We start from the raw sequence: 20,136 nt of genomic DNA, 5'->3' as shown, positions 1-20,136 counted from the left end.
TGTAGTTACGACAATTGGAACATATCGATCGTTATCGGTGGAACAGATATTCCATAACGGTCAAACAACTCGTGTTGGCGCCCGTAAAATATACGAAGGGATGATTTCAACTTTACCACTTGGAACTCTTGGTTTAATAGCTTTCTTGTGAGCAGCTATCATCTTTTAAGGAAATCATGATAGGAAATGCAAGCACTGGAACATCCAATCAACTAGAATATACATGTAGATACTCGGTATGCCGGCGCTGCTGGAATGTTACTTCATAGAACTGGAAAGTTCACAATTGGGAAGCTACAATCATATTTTGTCGTTAAGTTTTGTTTTCAACCTACCCTCATTGTCAATTTCTAGATGTAATTCAAGATATGAGGCAGACTTACCTGTATCTGATGTATCTAAAGTTCGATGGGATAGACACGTTCAACATAGTCATCGAATTTTGAATTATTTTAAAAGTGAGAGAACATCATTTGTTTAGCGGAAAGTGAAGTTAAAGAATATAGCTAGCTTCTTCTCTTTCTTTCCAAGAAGTTCCTGTATGAAGTCGGCAAATAGAGGAGCACAGGGCCAATTGTTTCATTTTGTCTTTTATTTTGGAATGGGGAAAATTTAAATGTTGTAGTAATGCTGCAATATAAAACAGTCTTAGACTGTGTGTACTGCAAAAGATCTTTGGAATTTTTTAGTATGCACATTTGAATCCCGACACCTCTATAATATATAATTTCACATTAACTTTGAAGCCCGATGTTGAAGGTGATTAAATTGATGCTTATGGTTTAGAACGAGTTTTGTGGTAATGAATACTGAGCTGATGATGGGAAGTTGTATGTTGTATCTTTTGATGAGGGGATAAATGTACTAGACTACTAGACCAATATGGGGAACAAAAACAAGCATTAGACTATATCAACTAACGGAGCTAATACAAAACGGCATCTGTCATATTCCTAACTTGGTATAGGCATTCAGAAGAAACAAGAATATTATATTAGTTTAGTTTCAACAGTGAATAGAGAACAAGTCATTCTTAAAAAGTTTGAAGAAGCACCACTCAAACTGTATAATTATCGTTCAGAATATCAATTCGTTCTTTGTGTTTCTTCGAATAATTGGTTAATAGTTATTTGCTTTCTTTTAAATACTTTGACATAAACTGATTTATAAAGTTCAGTTTTGAGATGTCAATTTCCCTTTACATTATATTAATCGCATAAAAAAACTAACAGACATCTGGTTTTGATTATGTACGGTGGATGAGTTTGTGAATATACCAGACCGGCCTTCAAAATTCCCTGGTCAGCCAATTAGATTAGAGGTGTATGTTTATAAGCGTAGTGTGTTACAAACACCTGTGGATAATCGGGGACCCTAATTTCTGGATACGTACTATGAAATAAAATGCACCTATCTTCAATCGAAATATTCTGTATTAATCAAGACTATGACAGTCAGTTGCCAGTTGTGCCATTGAGGATTGTTGAAGATATTTTTTGGCATGTTTAATTAAATGGCTGTAAGTTTAGATATAACAGATATCATATTTGTCATTCGTTTTGTTTGTTGTAATTGTTACTTTCATTGTATGATGTTAGATTATTACTACATGATTTTCATATTCTTTTTTTTTGGCAGAGCGGATTATGCCAGGCATTTGGTTAAAGTTACAAACACTGACATGAAACAAACCTCAGTATATTAGTTTAGTTGCAGAACTATGCAACTAAATAGTGAAAAATTTATTCTTGAAAAGTTTTTAAATAGTATCATTCAAAATGTAAAATTATTGTTCAGAATATCAATCAGTTCTTTGTTTCTATTTGAATAATTGCGTAATAGTTATTTACTTTCTTAAAAATGGTTTAACATAAACGGAATTATAAAATTAAGTATTGAAATTCAATTTTAATCTACATTTATCACAAAAGCTTGCATGTTTTGTTTTCCATTCTTCTGGTATTTGAATTATTATCCTCACATCAATATAATTTGAAAGATGTAATGTGATTTGTATCAAATTTTATTCAATTAAGTTTCTCTTATATTCTTTTAGATCTCAAATTTTCTTAATGAGATGACATCCGAGATCGACTATTTCCTAATCAAATCAATTCTTAACTTGAAAGGTAAATAGGGGTGCTTAGAATAATGTTCTATATAACTAATTAAGACATTCCGACATGATTTAGAACATTATTCTAAGCACCCCTATTTACCTTTCAAGTTAAGAATTGATTTGCTTAGGAAATAGTCGATCTCGGATGACATCTCATTAAGAAAATTTGAGATATAAAAGAATATAAGAGGAACTTAATTGAATAAAATTTGATACAAATCACATTAAATCTTTCAAATTATATTGATGTGAGGATAATAATTCAAATACCAGAAGAATGAAAAACAAAACATGCATGCTGACAAAGAAAGAATATGAAAATCCTGTAGTAATAATAAAGAATATAATAAATCAAAGTGAAAATAAAAAAAAACTCACATAAAACTAATAATGAATAAAATAAAGCATGTATTTATGTGAAAATGATCTTCTTTGATTTAAACATTAAACAATTAGAAACTAGTTGTCACCAAAAGATCAATTGGCTCAAAAGGGTAAATCTTATATTTCGTTTCAAAATGATCAATAATTATTTAAATTCAACTTGATTAATAAGCAATAACAAATTTAAATAAAAAAGAAGATTTTTTAAGATATAGATCGTATGAATTCATACTTAATTAACAACATTTACAAATACAATATAAAAGCAATAAACGTAGAAGAATAATTCAATAAAAATTAAATTTCTTATTTGAATTAGGAAACTGATTAATATAAGTTAACAGCTTGTTTCTGGATCTGATTAATTATTCACTTGTATTTATATGTAAATGCCAATTTGTGTACATTACTTTACCTGAATTTAATTTAAAAAATATGCTTACACTAATAAAAATTAAATTATTTAAATGCCCAAAACGGCGCAAGCCAGGGCCGACCGTACAAGGGCCGTATAGCCAGTCAAGGTCGTTAAAAACTTCCATCATCATCATTGATTCAATTTAAGACAATATATATGAAAACTTAGAAGAATAATATTATCATATCCTATGTACATTAATATTATATAGAAACAATAATCTCTGTGTATAAAAATATGCATTTCCAGTTAGATTCATGCATTATATATATTTTAAGTGTCCCTAAAATAAAGTACTTGCTGACCAACTAATTAAGAATCGAAAAATGCACATTTCCTAAATATGTCACATATATTTGCTGGCTTAAATAATTAAGTATCTAAAAATGCAAAACCCAATAAGAAGAAAAATGTAGCAGTATAGTAAATAAAACACAGTAATTTTAAAAGTAAATACAACCTTCTTTACAAATTTATAAAATTATGCAATAAAATCTGTAAGGAAATGAAAATCCGAGATTACTCCCTAAACAGCTTTTCTCCAAAAGTAATGTTTAATACGCAATCATTATTAATAAACTTTTTCTGTGAAATCTGTCTGATATTTCATTAGCTGTGTTGAATCTTACTTTTTAACATAGCTAATAACAGAAAAACATTTTAGATAAACACCTTCAAATGTCTGAAAAGGTATTATGAAACAAAAGTCAATGAATTAATTACAGAAATATGGAATGGGACAATGGTACAAACACTTTGTGCATTAATCAACATTTTGCAAGATAAGAGAAAACCACAAAACTCAACGTATTAGTAACATTTGTTGGAAGGAAGCAATATTTACTTCTAAACTTATACTGGTATTAACGTAAATTCTTCTCACATTTTATAGAATCGTTTGCTTACATTGAACTCAGGAAAATGTTAACAGTTTAACATTGGTTTTGTTCATTGCTGAAGACCGTACAGTGCCATATAGTTGTTTACAACCTTGCCCTATGGTTTCTGGTGATTGTCTCATTGGCAATTATACAACATATCCTTATTTGTATAACAGAATAGTTTTAAGGGTCCTTGTAGAGAAAACTAGTTTAACTAAGTCAAAGTCATTACAATTTTGATGTCAATACCTTAACAGTAAATCTTTGAATAAATGTGGATAAATTTCAAATTGAATGGACCAGTTTCAAGAAAATGGGTTACGCATCATTGGTAAGCAGCTGTACAAAATTGGTTAACAGCTGTTGAAATGTATATACATTTGTTACCAGCTTTACAAAATTGGTTAACAGCTGTTGATCTGTACCAAACTGGTTAACAGCTGTTAATCAGCATCGATTTGGTTAACAGCTGTTAATATGTACAAAATTGGCTTACAGCTTAAACAGCTGTACAAAATTGGTTAACAGCTGTATAAGTTTAGTTGTAACTTAATTTATCCATAAATGCCTTTAAACTTACATAGACATTTCTTTCTTCTGCCTTCCTGACAGCTTGTTTTTTTGTATTGTAAATTTGTCCAGATTTCTTAAAACAATTCCATCTTTCCTGCATTCTTCTTTTCTAAATGCCTCCATTGCAATCCTTTATGCAAATAATAAGATTACTAAGTTCAATAGAATATATTTTAAGGCAAGTTTTGCATAATAATATCATTACAAAAGAAATCATAACAAGTATAACTGGTAGCTATTGCTGACTACTGGTGCCTCTGCTATCAGTCTTAAGGGCATACGATACAGTTTTGAACCTGTATTTACAAGTTGATGAAAATTTGCATAAAGGCTATTTTTTACCTGATTAAATCAAATATGTAATAAAAAATATACCTTCATGTGCTACTTTTTGAGTAAAATAAGGTCGAAATTTTGTATATTTGCTCAAAATTCAGATTTGTGTCCGTATTTTCTTTTTCGAAAGAAAGACATAACTTTTTTGTTTTAAAAGATAAACACACAATGGTTTTTGTTAAATAATCGGTAATTTCTGTATTTTATAAGTATCATTAAAAATTATGCAATTTTTATTCCGAAATAACTCTATATTTATCAAATGTTCATGAATGGAGGAAAATACGTCAATTTTTGCTGCATGTTTATCAAAATTTAAAAAATCGCGCTCTTTACAGTTTTATAAAATTTGGGTCACATAATCTCCTTGCAAAATGAAACAAATTGCTGTTTTAAAAAATAGGGGTCCATGCACTCGTTTTCAAATTAAATCAGTTTGAATGGTAAAAATCAGTCGAAAAATGCATCTTTTCCCGATATGTCAGAGTTTGACGTCGCGAAAATAACAAGTTCTTTCCTTCTTCAATGTTTCCTCTCAAGTCCACACCCCCAATGAAAGAAAATGACCATAATTATAATTATTTGTTTTTAAATCTGTTCTTGTCTATACCATTTTGCAAGAAAAGGTATCTGTATAGATAAGTTATAAAGATAATAGGCAATAAAACAACAAAACTCTTAAGAGTCAAAATTGCCCAAATGGGACCTTTATAATAAAGTATATTCAGATACATTGCACTATTTTTATTTTATTTATCTATTAAAATTCCCAGATAAACGCAAAATAGTATAAGCCGCTGCCGTAAATCTTCACTTATACAAATTTTAGACATAATTTTGAATGTAATACTGTGATATAGTTTGAAGGTATTGACATGCTGCATACCTTCTATACCTGCTATAATAACACGATGCGATAATGTGTTCAGAAATAGAGAAGTAATTGGGGCTTTATCAGTACAAATATAAAAAAATGTCTGTACACGCAACGTCGAAATAGAGGGTTCAATCTTTGCATGCTACTACCAAATGTTTCACGGTATTTGAACATACTTGGTATCACCTGTTTAGAACTACGTATGAAACTAAAAGATAAATGTTAAACTTATATCATGAATAAATGATGTTGACAGATATAAACAAGAAATTTCATAATCATGTTGAAATCTAGCAAAATTCTTAGTAAAAGTAGATTTTGGAGAATATATTTACACCTTCTTCCATATTGAGGTGAGCATTACACTTTATTTCACACGTACTTAGATTCCGTCAAATTCTATTTATACAAATTTTAACACCTACAAAATGCGGTCAACATCCATTCCGTCGGTTGAAAATAATATACAAATAAAACTAAAATATACTAATATGTATTTATAATTACACCTGCTATTGACAGAATTTCATTCATAATTGCTTAAATATGATTATACGGTATTACCTATTTAAAGAATACTGTTAACTTCTGATGAAAATTATAATTTTTACCTTATAAATGTGGCTTTGTGTATCAATATCTATAGCTTTCTAATAATTTTTATTTTAGAATAAGCAATGACGTAACGACATTTACACTACACCTACCTCTCTTCTAGCAAATTATCGTATAGTTTAAGAAACAACAAACCAAAAAAAACTTTAATTATTGCGTGTCCAATGTTTTCTCTTTTTTAAATGTGTAACCTTCTTAAAAGCAGAATTATTTCTTTATAATAAAGAATCTCATTGCATGGCTCAACTTTAAAAGGAACCACAAGAGCTACTTTGAAGAAAGTTTGCTTGCAAAGGGGCGATCTTCTAGAAAGCAATTAACATCACGAGTGAATTTACGGTGAGGGTTGTGATCTAATTGATTATTAAAATACCATACATTTTGAAATTCTTAGAATACTTAATTGTTTGTCCCTTCTGATATTGCAAATCACATTAATTAAAAATGGGAAACAAGGGACGAAACAATAAGAAAATAAAGCAAAATCATGGACAATTAAAAAACACATAAATAATATGGTAGGATAATGAAAATTAAGCAACACAAACCCTATTCCAAACCGTAAGTGAACCCATTTGATCTGTTTGCTCTTAAATACTGTTTAAGGGATTCGCTCCGTCCTTCCTTTTTAGGTATCGAACGAATTTGGTTAAGTTTATTCGAAAACACGAGTTTTATTGGTCTCATTAATATGAATATCTTACGTTTATATACACAATATATATTGTTTCGCCTTACAAAGTATGGACATTTAAAGAATACACGAATTCACAATTTATTAAACTTTACAATACGTATTTGTGATAACGTTGCAGAAAACTAACTATACCTACTTATCAAGTAACACATATTGACCTTTAAAGGATGTATTTTTCTCTTTCCTGCTAATAGGAATATGCTATTACTTTAAGTTTTATAAAATATTATATTAATCAGAAAATCAAACACCTAGTTTTGAAACGGGATTTAAATGTCTAGACGATAGACGGGGTAAGCTGGCATGTGCTTATCAACCATAAAATTATAAATTTTAAAACTTTTCATTGAATTCAAGATAACAGTTCAAGGAAAACTTATCTGCCTGCCAACTTTATCTGTTAATTCATTCGTTGTTGGACAGACCTTTGTTGACAACGATTTTTTATTGTTAAAGAAACAATACCTGTAGTTTTTATTTCGATACTTCTTTGACAACGATACATTGCTATATGAAATATAAGTAAAAGTAATAGCATATTCATATTAGCAGGCAAGAGAAAAAACATCAACCAGGCAAGTGTTATTTAAAATTCATTTCAACTTTTAGTATTAAGTGTTAATTCACACTTCAGTTAGAATCAGGACTCATTATGTGTGCAGGCCATTAATGTCGTTTGACAATGGTTTATTTAAGTTAACGAAACTAATTCAGTGCAGAACTGTCATACTTTTGATAACAGCTTTGTTGTAAGTTGATAGTCTTTCATGATAATACTGCTGTCATTGATAGTGGCATTGCTGTCTGTTTCAATAACGGTCAACCAACTCGTGATGGCGTCCGTAAAATTTAAAAGGGAATGATTTTAACTTCACCATATGGAACTTTTGGTTTAATAGTTTCCTTGTGAGCAGCAACCCTCTATTAGAAAAAAAAATGATGATCAGAAATGCAAGAACGGGAATATCTTATCAATTGGGAGACGTATGCAGGTGCTGATGGAATGTCGCTACTTAGAAGTTACATAACTTATATGCTGTCATTGTTTAATGTGATGTTTATTTTTAAAACAGGTTAAGAAATCTTTACACTTTATTCGTTAGATGTGTACTGAAGGATTTGAAGTCTAATTTATTCATTTGTAAAAGTTTGATTTGCATTAGAGACAGTGGTATGGAAATGTTTGGCTCTGTTTAATTAACTAGCAACTTGCCATTTTGTCTCTGGTGGAAAGTTGTCTCATTGACAATAATACCCCATCTTCTACTTGTATACTTTTTCGAGGAAATCCTATATATTTCGAAAAGAGCGAAACTAATAGCATGTCAGTTAACAGCTAGTAGTCTGTTGTTATTTATGTATTGTTGTCATTTTATTTATTTTCTTTTGTTACATCTTCTGATATCGGACTTGGACTTCTCTTGGACTGAATTTTAATGTGCGTATTGTTATGTGTTTACTTTTCTACATTGGCTAGAGGTATAGGGGGAGGGTTCAGATATAATAAACATGTTTAACCCCTCCGCAATTTTGCGCCTGTCCCAAGTCAGGAGCCTCTAGCCTTTGTTAGTCTTGTATGATTTGTAATTCTAGTTTCTTGTGTATAATTCGGAGTTTAGTATGACGTCCATTAACACTGTACTAGTAAACATATTTTTTAAGGGGCCAGCTGAAGGACGCCTCCGGGTGCGGGAGTTTCTCGCTACATTGAAGACACTGTCGCTGTCTTACTTATTATAATACTAACATGAATTGTTCCTAAATAAATTCTTGCCCCATTTTTTAGTGTCATTGATGATATTAGAAACCAAGAGTGTAAGCAAACATATGTATACACGAAAGCGGTGCAATACTCTCACATTCTACAATAGGAAATTAAAAAGTAGCATTACTAGCCAAAACCTTTTTCAGGTAAATTTTCATAACTTTTATTACTTCAAGAGTATACGTGCAATATAAAAAGTAAAAATCACAAAAATACTGAACTCCAAGGAAAATTCAAAAAGGAAAGTTATAAACAATTTCAGATAATCATACTCTTTTCTATGGCAAGCCGTTCTTGTCAAAACTATGTTTAAACCCTTTTTTCGAAAAAAAATACACACTGAGAATTAAAAACCTAAAATAACGCACTGAGAAATTGAAATTACACACTGAGATTTAAAAAAAAAAAACACACACTGAGAATTCAAAATTACACACTTAGATTTTAAAAAGACACACTGAGATGAAATAAATTGAAAAACACACACTGAGAATTGTTAATTACACACTGAGATTTCAAAAATACGCACTGAGATTAATATGCAAATTACTAATGAATATTCATGAGATGAATAATTCAACAGATTTATATCTTGATCTCAAGAACTCTTGTCATTATAATGAAATGCGATTCCTTCAACCAACATTCGTAATAAATTTCAAGACTTAACATCGCTCAAATTCATAAGTGTATTGCCTATAATTCAGATCATTACTACCAGTAATTAAACATGTGTCCCTTTTCAAAGTCTTCCAACTGTTTCCCTGATTTCGCTAGTTAATCTTTTATATTTTTGTTACGTTTATATGCTATAATAGACCCTTGAGTAAAAATTTCACTGCATTCTTTTGCAGATTGTTTCAATGTTTTCTTATAATTTTAATAAAGTTTTTCACCATTTGGTTATATTTTGTAAAAGAGTAAGTGGGTATTTTTCTTGTTCTTGTATTTCTAAAGTTTTTTTTATTAATAATTTGAAACCAAATCGAAGGACTAACGAGTTTTGTCCCCTTGTTGTTTTAAGCATGTAATAGATTCAGATTAAGTATGCTAATAAGTTATGTGCGCATAAAAAGTGCGCACAAATCAGAGTGTGTAATTTTAAATTCTCAGTGTGTAATTTTAAATTCTCAGTGTGTAATTTCTAATTCTCAGTGTGTGTTTTCAGTTTATTTATTCTCAGTGTGTCTTTTTGAAATCTCAGTGTGTAATTTTCAATTCTCAGTGTGCGTTTCTCATTATTCAAATCTATGTGCGTCTTTATGAAATCTCAGTGTGTAATTCTCAATTCTCAATGTGCGTTTTGATATTTGTGCTTTGTTGTAATTCTCAGTGTGTAAATTTTTCGAAAAATAGTTTAAACATAGTTTTGACGAGAACGGCTTGCCAAACTTTTCTGTCACCGTCTTTGGATTCTCTGCTAGAACATATTCCGTGTTATCAATCGTGAAGTCATCATCCTCTTCCAACCAGTTACCATTGATATAGGACTAAAGCTCACGTGGTAAAAGTAAAGTGATCCCATAAAGGGTGCTCGCGTGTATGAATCATTTCTTTTAAATATAGGATTTCCCTATTTCTTTCAATAAATTAACCTTATCTGATACTTAATAGAAAAATGAAATAAAAATATGGAGTCACCGTTCATTTAAGCTCACAATCTGCCTTCGAAAGAAAAATGCATTATTGTTAATGTCCTTTTTTCTGTTGAACTTATAGAAGAAAAAGCAGTAATATCGAAATGAAAAAAGAACGAAATTACATAAATCCTTTAAATTTTACAAAAGAGCATGTTTTTTTTATCAAATAATAAAAATTACGAGTTTAAAAAGTTATTTCAATTCTAATGCAAACAAAAATGGCATTTTTTCACCAATGGGAGATAGTTTGCAGTTTTTTCAATGATATACACATTTTAAAAGTCAGCTGGGGCCCAAACTAATTATTTTTTTCGGTCGAGTTTTGTACAAAATCATAAAGTATTAACTTATAGTGTAATAAATAAATTTGTAAGGAAAAAAATAATGTTTCATTTTTTCCTGAATATTTTGTACCTTCGAGCCCCATTAATATTGATATAACAACGAACACATTATAGATTGCTTTATTCTTTAACATTGCGGAGATTTAAATTATAAACCAATTCACAAACTGTTAAAGTTTACAATAGATTTCTGAAATAATTGATATACCGTTGCATGTCACTGACTTTACCACGAATTTAAATCATGCCATACACTCAAAAACAAAAGAAAGCCAAAATTAACCTGTGGGTATAAAATATATAGCTACATCTAGACGACAAACGGGTTAGATGGCACGTGTTCATCAATTTTTTTATTAAAATAACTTAAGTCTTTTCGTGGAATTTAGAATTATAGATCTAGAACAAGTATAGGTCTGCCAAATTTATCTGATAAGGTATTCGATAAAGTTATTGTTACTGACTTATGATAATTTGTGTTTAACATACAGAAACATTTATTAAATTTTGATTTTAGATTATTTGACAACGAAAATTTAGTATATCAAGTGGTTAAAGCGAAATATAACATTACAATAGATGATAAGGAAGAAAAATGATGCAACCAGGTAAGTGTGATTGTTCTAACCAGGACATATTTGTAGTTAGATCAATTAGTTTGACTAACAAACAATTATAAAAGTAAGCTAACTCGGGAAAGTACAAAACGTCGTCATTCTTTGGTGACAACTTTAATTTTTGTTGAAAACTATGATGAAATAATTGGTGTTGTCGGTAGTTTTAATCTTATAAATCCTATCAAATCATAAAAGATCATAAAAGCTATAGGTAAATACAAACATTCATGGAATCGTAAAACTCACAAAGACGCGATTTTATGTGCACAAAATAACAAAGCTATTCCTTATTCCAAGCCAGACTCGTCGTGTCAATACATTTTAAAAATATCTCAATGATAAATATGACATAATATACAGTTATTATTTTTATTGCTAAATGTAAATAATCAGTTCGGTCGTTGTTAAAGGTCATGCAGTGTTAGTTACTTTCTTAAATCCTCGTCCGTTTGTCTTCCTTGAACATATGTTTCATTTGAATCTTCTTAAAATATTGATATATAACAGTTTTGGCTCTTTTACTTCTATAAACATATTTGTTATAAAATAGGTGTTCGCTTTTTATAAGTTTGAAACACGATAAACTTTTGAATTTGACATCAAGACTCATATTTGGCTTAGTGTTAGCAATATTGAGCATACAACCCAAAGAGCTCGTTAATTTCTCTTTTTGATAAAAGGTAAATTTCTTGTTATTAATTGTACGTTTTTTTGATAATCAAATATAGTGTTTGACCTATTTTGGATTGAAATCATACACATTTATCTTTTTTCTTAAATGAAAATTATAGTTCATTCTTATAACCACTATTCTCATGGCCAGTAATGAGCTAAGCGAAAGATAAAATGTCTGAACTAATTGACAAATCCTTATTTTTTTCTTAACAGAAAAGTAACTGCTAATTTAGTAATTATTACATGTATTAACCGCGACAACTCCACTATTATTATAGTTTATTATAAAATTATTGGTTTATTTTCTTCCTGTCATATGGCTGTTTCATTTATGTATTCCTATCATCTTTCATAAATATGTATAGGAACAAAATAACATTTATAACTTACTTTGATCATACATATTTTTTCCTAAAGCCGTACACCAAGCTGGCGGTGGAATTAAGACCCTTTATCGCCACGTCTGCAAATGTGCGCACTATATACATGTATATGAAGTAAAGATATATAAATAGATGTAACAAAACTATCAATGCTATGACTTCGATTTAAATTAAAGCTATGCTTTTATTTCACTTATGTGGAACACAGTGTTAATTTTTATGGAGTTTTTCAGTTTATATTTCTTTATTGGAAACATCATGCTTAACCATGGAACAAGCACTTTCATGTGGCTACTTACATTTTCTGACAAAATGTTAATTTGTTTATGCTGATATGGAAAGTTATGATATCAAATTTATTGAGTGTATATGTTACACATAATGTCAATGATGGACTGTCTTATATCTATAACATATCGACTTACGTGGAAACAAAACATGAGTATCTAATTTTGAATATTTCACAGACCATGCATGGGGCAACCAAGAGATATAATACTTAAGTATACCGTTCATTTTATACTTGGTACACAGTCAGAACGTAACATCGCACAATTGAACTCTCTAAAATATAGAGATAGTATGAATAAGGAAATACAGTATAAAAATCAGAAATTGTGGTATGGATGATAATGAAATTTGCCAGGGATGAAAGCAACCATAGACCACCGCACTTTCCTCTTAATATGTAAAACACAGACCGTAAGATAAACGTTAAGTACGCTTTTCTTTTTTTGCACATGTATATCATATACATCATCTTTCTTTATAGAAAGCCACTTCGATGATTCCAGTATAAAGAATCTGATTGAAAGGTAATTGACAGTTTTGAAGAATATTACTATTTATAACATATATGTTGCAACATTGTTTAATTTACATTTGTGCATTACTTACATTAATCAACATTCGTGAATACTGTTTGATTTACAATCTTATAAACTGTGGATTTATTATTATTCGTTGTTTATCAAATTTCGTGGATTTGATGGGTACAGGTGAACCACGAAAATAAATGTCCAACGAATAACAAATTGTCCTTAGGCTTGTATGCAGAAAAACAACGAAATTAAATATCCAATAAAATGCATATTTTGCCTAATCAACGAAAATTGGTACCCACGAAAATAAATGAATCCACGGATTCGTTTTTTCCAACTTATTAGCATGTGCATTGTTATGAGTAAATCGATCTAGAAAAATCTAGATAAGACATAAAAGATGAGGGATTTCCATGCAAAAACAGCGAGACCAGGTGGGTCGAAAGAATATATGTATCTTTCCATGCTTGCATCGCCTTGTATGCGAATCTGCACTCTACCAATTGTCACAATCAGGAGGAGGACATAAGTTTAATTACAGATCAAACAACTGTATTGGTATATAAGATCTAAGACTGCGAAAACTTGTCACTTGCGAGTATCGTATCGTTCAGCCAACTGCGATAGAGAATGTCAAACTTATATCGTGTAATTTTTTTCGTTCTTCCTAATAACTCTGGTGGAGCAGTTTTGTACTGAATGCAACTCTTTTAATGAATTCCGTACAGTATAAGCATTCACGAGCTTTGGTTATCAATAAACTAGAACACACCCGTGTGCAAATCACTTTAAAATTGGTAGTTGAGGGCATTAAATTCTTATATTGATTAAACATGTCTTTTGATTTAGTGGTATTTTTGGTTTTTTTTCATGTGATATCTGCTTTATTCAATTGATCTACTTATTTTGTTCAAGATAGCATAAAAAAAGAATAACAATAGATTAAAATTATCTTGCATGAGATATAACTTTTGCCGGGAGTTGCTTTTCGGTTTCGGACTTATGACTTAGATATGTCTAGTAGTTTCAGATTCCCTCATGTCTTTCTACTATTGATTTCGCAAAAAACAGTTAGTTAAGGGAATCGACTTACGATTTCGATGATTTAAATTATGTGCAGGTTTTCCTTAACAAATCATTGATTATCTCTAAAGAGTCTCTCTATCAATTAAAATGTTCACAACAATAGCAAAACACACAAAGGAGGGTAAACATCGTTTAAGGACAATATAGTTGAAGGGAAATGAGAAGTTGTATGATTGTCCATGAGAAAAGAATCCATAAAAAAAAAGTGCAGGACACCCTACAGCTTCAAAAACAAATACCATATTGCAACATAAAAGCTAAAGTTTCCCCAAAAAACGGCCTAGATGAAATCTGCCAATCAAGGATAATAACTACTATTAGATACTTATCCATGATCGATTTCCCTGTGAGAGTTTGTCTCTATGTTCCATCTTCATATAAGTTGTCTACATATTATCTGGCTATTATAAACGAATCGCACTGAGCACATAATTGTGTGCTCGTATTATTGATAATTGATTTAAATTGTCGGGGAACTAGTGATAAACCTACCTACCTTTGATCCCACGGTGGTAACATATAGTGAATAACACTGGCACACTGAGAAAAACGCCGATATTATAGATCACTCGACTAATGAATGCAATCTGAGTTATCGATTTTTCATACTTTCGAATTTTGGAGTAAATGTAACCATCATAGAACAGCGATAAAACACGACATGATTCGGATTAGACTACGGGCTGTGTGATCGCCTTAACATATAGCACAGCATGCTATGGACTTCTGATAAAACTTTATTTGTATATGTAAATATGCATAACTTGTATGTCATGCACTTGTTAATTTTAATCTATATCTGAGGTTTAATGGAACGAGATGTGACTTCTGGAATATGTCAGTTCTTGTCCATTCTTTTTTGATGTGTTTGGTCGTTTGATTTTGCCATGTGATTATGGACTTTCCGACTGGATTTTCCTTTGAGTTCAGTATTTTTGTGATTTTACTTATTTCTGAGGTAACAAAAACGAGTGAACCATTTGACTGTATCTATTATTTTATCTTCAGATTCCCCAAAAACATCTAGTTCGCATTTTTCATTTTCTAGAAACATAACATACTCCAGGACTTTTTTTTCTAGGTAAATTGATCTTCCTGTGAGTTTTCTCATATATTTCCACTGCACATAAAATAAAAATTATCAATAAAATTGTAACCAATTGTTTTGATATTTACTCGATATTGTTTTTAGTGTGATACTTACGACAATTCAATTGTAGAATGAAAGGTGCATGTATAGTAGAACCAGAGAGCATCTCTGAGACGAAAAAGGATTCTCCGATGACATCAACATCGTCAGGAGGAACAAACAGTTTTTACGGATTGTCATCAAGAAAAGTAGAACATACCTTTCATACTAATGCCACTCAGTCATCATCAGCCTTAGAAAACAGTAGTTTCTATCAATTCACCGGGAGCAAGATGGGTTATGCAATTTTCATAATTAATTCTGAGTTTCAATCTGAAAAAGAGCGCCAATATGCTGTTAAAGACCGTGACAATATGATAACACTGTTTCAGCAATTAGGATTTGAGATAAAACTTTTAGAAAATAAGTCTAAAAAGGAACTGCTCCAAAACCTTGCAGGTATGATGTTTAATCAAAGGCGTAGACACTAGCTTCTCCTATCTTAAGTCAATTATTAATGCTAGAACTTTTACATCTGGATCCGAAATCAATTTGATGTCAGTTTTTTGTTTTCTTGCAAAACTTAATTTGCCTTTAAAGTTTAAGTGTAACACAGTACACTTTGCACCTGTCGTATAAATGCATGTACATAAAAAAAATCTATGCAAATAAGGTTTATTTACTTATTTACTTACTAATTTCTGTATATACGCCAGACGCGCGTTTCGTCTACAAAAGACTCATCAGTGACGCTCGAATCCAAAAAAAACAAAAAAACAAAAACAAAGCCAAATAAAGTACAAAGTTGAAGAGCATTGTGATCCAAAATTCCTAAAAGTGTTGCCATATACAGCTCAGGTAATCTATACCTGAGGTAGAAAATCCTTATTATTTCAAAAAATTCAAAATTTGGTAAACACTTAATTTATAACAATATCAATGATAATTCATATCAGCACAAATTGTGCTGACTACTAGGCTTGTGATACCCTCGGGTAAATAAATCTCCACCAGCAGTGGCATCGACCCAGTGGTTGTAAATAAACTCATCATAGATACCAGGACTAAATTCTGTATATACGCCAGACGTGCGTTTCGTCTACAAAAGACTCATCGGTGACGCTCGAATCCAAATAAAATTAAAAAAGCCAAATAAAGTACAAAGTTGAAGAGCCAAAGTGATATATCCTTGTAACCAGTATCTACTTCTTTCATTTGATAGATATCAGAAATGAAATAGGCATCGAGCATGACTGTATGGCGTGTATAATCAGCTCACATGGCTTCGAAAAAAACACCGAAAGCAACGGGAGACAGCACGAAATTTGTACTAAGGACAGCACAGTGTTAACAAAAGATATACTAAACAATTTTGCTGACGACAAATGTGAAAATTTGAAAGGGAAGCCTAAAATGTTTTTCATTCAGGTAATCCATTTCTAATATATAGGATATCAAACATAAATAGCCAATTTCATCTAAGACCAACTTTGTCTTAGAGAGTTTAAGCAATAATTTTTAAGCAGAAGTATCGACTCAGTACTGTTAAAACATAGCACAATACATTATAAATGTCATGCTTCCGTGACCCTTTTCTTACCTTCATCCCGAACGCTCAAAGCCGTAAGGTATGAAATACGACATTCAAACTCATAGAAATTTCAAAGACAAACTGACAACGCCATGGCAAAATAAATTACTATAAGCCTAACAACAGAATACAAATTCAATGTAGAAAGATTGAGCAAAACAATTCTTCCAAATTCAAAAGGGGATTTTAGGGGCTCTTAGAGGCGGGATAGTGGTATCGACAAATATAATTAATGTTTCATCATATAGATCTGTGAAACAAGATATTCTATAATGAACAACCAAAAGAAGGACACAAGACACCAAAAGGATATTAAATGCAATATCACTTATCAAAAACAACTTGACAATATCATGGCAAAAACTGAAAACCATAAAAAGACAAAAAAAATAAACACTACCATAGAAAACTAAATGGGCAACATGAAACCGATCTTAAACTCGTGATGATATCAGTAATGTTTTCGAAGGGATAATTCAACTCTTGGAACTATTGGTTTACTATTTCACGGGTATCGTCACAATTTGAGTATCAGTTCAACCGTGGTTAAATTTTGAAATTTGAACAAAAAAATCATTTCTTGATAGACCTCCTTAAAAAGGGAAAATTGACATTGGAAAGGTTTGTTAAATTTAGAACTCAACTTAATTCTATAAATACTTTAACATTTACACTATACGTGTTTTGTTAGTTTTGTATTCTTTGTAATTTGTTTTTTTTTCATCAGTATGGTTTAGAGTTTAGTGAGTCGTCTATTTTTCTGGGCTAGTATGAATAAGGGTTAAGAGGGAAGTTGAAGCCCACCGGAGCAGGATATTTTGAAGATTCGTTGGCGTCATAAGGCTATTTTCTGCTCTTTAATCGTGTTGTGATCATTTCTAAATATTCCCGTTTCCATGCTCTATTGTAATACCAAAGGAATTCCATGACGTAAGGATAAAAAGGACATATTTGCATACTTTTTTTTATATCTACCTCTTGTAAAGATTGTGATCACATTATTGTTAGAGTTCATAATCAGAAGTATAAACATATAAAAATTCATAAAACAGCAATGGAATAAGCATTTTAGGTGTCCAGCGGGTTGTTTGAAAGCTGTCCATTTAATCAACGTTTTAATTTTGATCTTATTTAGAAGCGCATAAAGATACAGTAATCTTAATCAAAGTAATGTACATAACATAAAAGAATAATGTTTAGAAATATATGATTTAAATCTTCTGAAAGGCATGATTCCTTTTCCTCCAAAACAAATTTAAGGACAGGTTTTTTTTCTTTTCATGAGACAATGAATTATGTCTTCTTATATTTCTTACGTTTAATTTTTTAATAGGCATGTCGATGTTTAAAAGATTCTCCCGAAACTTCCCATTACGACTATGGATTTGATATTCCAAGTAAACATGCAAAGATCTCGTGTCACTACGATGAGAAGTCATCTATGGATCAAGAATCTGTTTTCCAAATACCATGCAGCGAGGATTTTTTAGTTATGTTTACCTGTTCTCCTGGTATGTACGAAAGAAGTATTTTTCAAATATTCTATATCTACCATCTCTGGTATGAATTTCAAAATAATGAAGACATTAATTCTGTTAATTGTTTGTTTAACGATGTCAACAGCCTCTAAGTATGAAATTATACAAGGTTTAAGCAAGATTTGTGTATCCTTTTCGAAAAAAAAACATTTGCCACATCTCGTTTCAGTAAAAATCTTTTCAAATAAAGCCAAATAGTTAATGAAAATTATGAATATACGTTTAAATGTGAATAAGTAAGAGCTAAGTTTAACAAGCAATAAAACCAGATTCAATCCACCATTTTTTTACATAAGAAAATGACTGTACCAAGTTAGGAATATGACAGTTGTTATCCATTCGTTTGAATTGTTTTGGCTTTTAATTTGGCCATTTAATTAGAAACTTTCTGTTTTAAATTTTCTTCGTAGTTTAGTATTTTTGTAATTTTACATTTTTGTTTATTTATATTGAATTCGTCCCATATTATATATAAATACATATAAATATTTGTCAGCATTCTTATTGACATGAAAACTTTTTATACTTCTATATTTCATTTGTTTACAGGCAAATCGGGTATGACAGATCAGAGGGGAGGATGGCTCATACACTGTCTATCTTGTGTATTTAAGACACTTCTAGACAGCAACTATAAGGAACATTTTCTCCAGATTTTAACAAAGGTCTGTGGGAAAATGGCTCAGGATTTGAAAGTAAATTGTTCATCTGAAAGGTTATTTCATGAGACAAAATCAGCAGCTGTTATATATCATATGCTAACCAAAGACTTATATCTGAAACCAAAGAAATTTGGTTGTGTTATGCGACAAACATCTAAGAAGCCAACCTATGTTTGATTGCTTTTAATCAATTTTGTCAAACATATAACACGTAAAAAACTAGCTGTTAGGTGTAGGCATTTTTTTTAATTGAAACTATTGTTTGATATGTTTTTCTTATGATTTATTAGTTTGGCGCTTTGTTTTATATTCTTCAAAACCAATTATAGACAATCAAAAATATAGTTTTGTCACCTTACATACTTTACGATCATCTACGCCATATAAACCACATCGTTTTGCACGAGATCTTACATTTTGGAATGATAAGAATTTATGAGTGATAGCTCAAATACCACATTAAGTCCTGGTTTGGTATCTTCATTCAGAAGTTGACCAACGGGAAAAGCTTATAGCGGGATTAGCTACAAATTTGACCAAAACCAGATATGTTTGTTGTTGTAGACATTAACATAAGTTATACTTAGTGTACAGAAATAAAAGATTTCTATTAGCAGTCAAATTAGTTCACTTTTATCAAAATTTGCATTACAAGACATCGTTCTCGCAAGTGAATATTTCATCTCCGTTTAATCCGTATTCCTGCAACCTTTATGCCCTAGTCACACACTAACGGATCAACCCGCCGGATCCACTACGGATTTAATCTCACGGATGATCCCGGAAATGCTGTTTCCGAAGTCTGATACGGATCCGATACGGATGCACAACGGTATGACTACGAGTGTTAACGTTGCCACCACGGATAATGAAGGGGTGGGTTCATTTGGCGACATTAGTGATACGGGTTCTTACGGTAAGACACGGTATAAAACGGATTGACACCGTTTAGAACGCAACGACACGTGTCGTGAAGTATGTCCTG

At 30.9% G+C, this 20,136-nt stretch overlaps 1 protein-coding gene across 1 annotated transcript; it reads left to right on the top strand.

The window, feature by feature from the left end:
- The first annotated feature begins 11,064 nt into the window (after nucleotides 1–11,064).
- LOC139518449 (caspase-3-like) lies at nucleotides 11,065–19,749 on the top strand. The gene is made up of 6 exons (XM_071309986.1): nucleotides 11,065–11,257; nucleotides 13,097–13,139; nucleotides 15,452–15,819; nucleotides 16,583–16,788; nucleotides 18,285–18,462; nucleotides 19,039–19,749. The coding sequence occupies exons 1-6, from the start codon at nucleotides 11,245–11,247 to the stop codon at nucleotides 19,326–19,328; spliced, it is 1,098 nt and encodes a 365-aa protein (XP_071166087.1). The 5' UTR covers nucleotides 11,065–11,244; the 3' UTR covers nucleotides 19,329–19,749.
- The last annotated feature ends 387 nt before the right edge of the window (nucleotides 19,750–20,136 follow it).

The sequence above is a fragment of the Mytilus edulis genome, chromosome 4 (genome assembly GCF_963676685.1).
Source record: "Mytilus edulis chromosome 4, xbMytEdul2.2, whole genome shotgun sequence".
Lineage (NCBI taxonomy): Eukaryota > Metazoa > Mollusca > Bivalvia > Mytilida > Mytilidae > Mytilus > Mytilus edulis.
The sequence above is the reverse complement of the archived record's forward strand: the minus strand, read 5'-3'. Positions and strand labels throughout refer to the sequence as shown.

What these genes read in the sequence shown, in the direction of transcription:
- LOC139518449 (XM_071309986.1), top strand. An exon ending in ACTGCTCCAAAACCTTGCAG is followed by an intron (nt 15,820 to 16,582) that starts GTATGATGTTTA and finishes TTCATTTGATAG; the next exon opens with ATATCAGAAATGAAATAGGC. An exon ending in TATGTTTACCTGTTCTCCTG is followed by an intron (nt 18,463 to 19,038) that starts GTATGTACGAAA and finishes ATTTGTTTACAG; the next exon opens with GCAAATCGGGTATGACAGAT.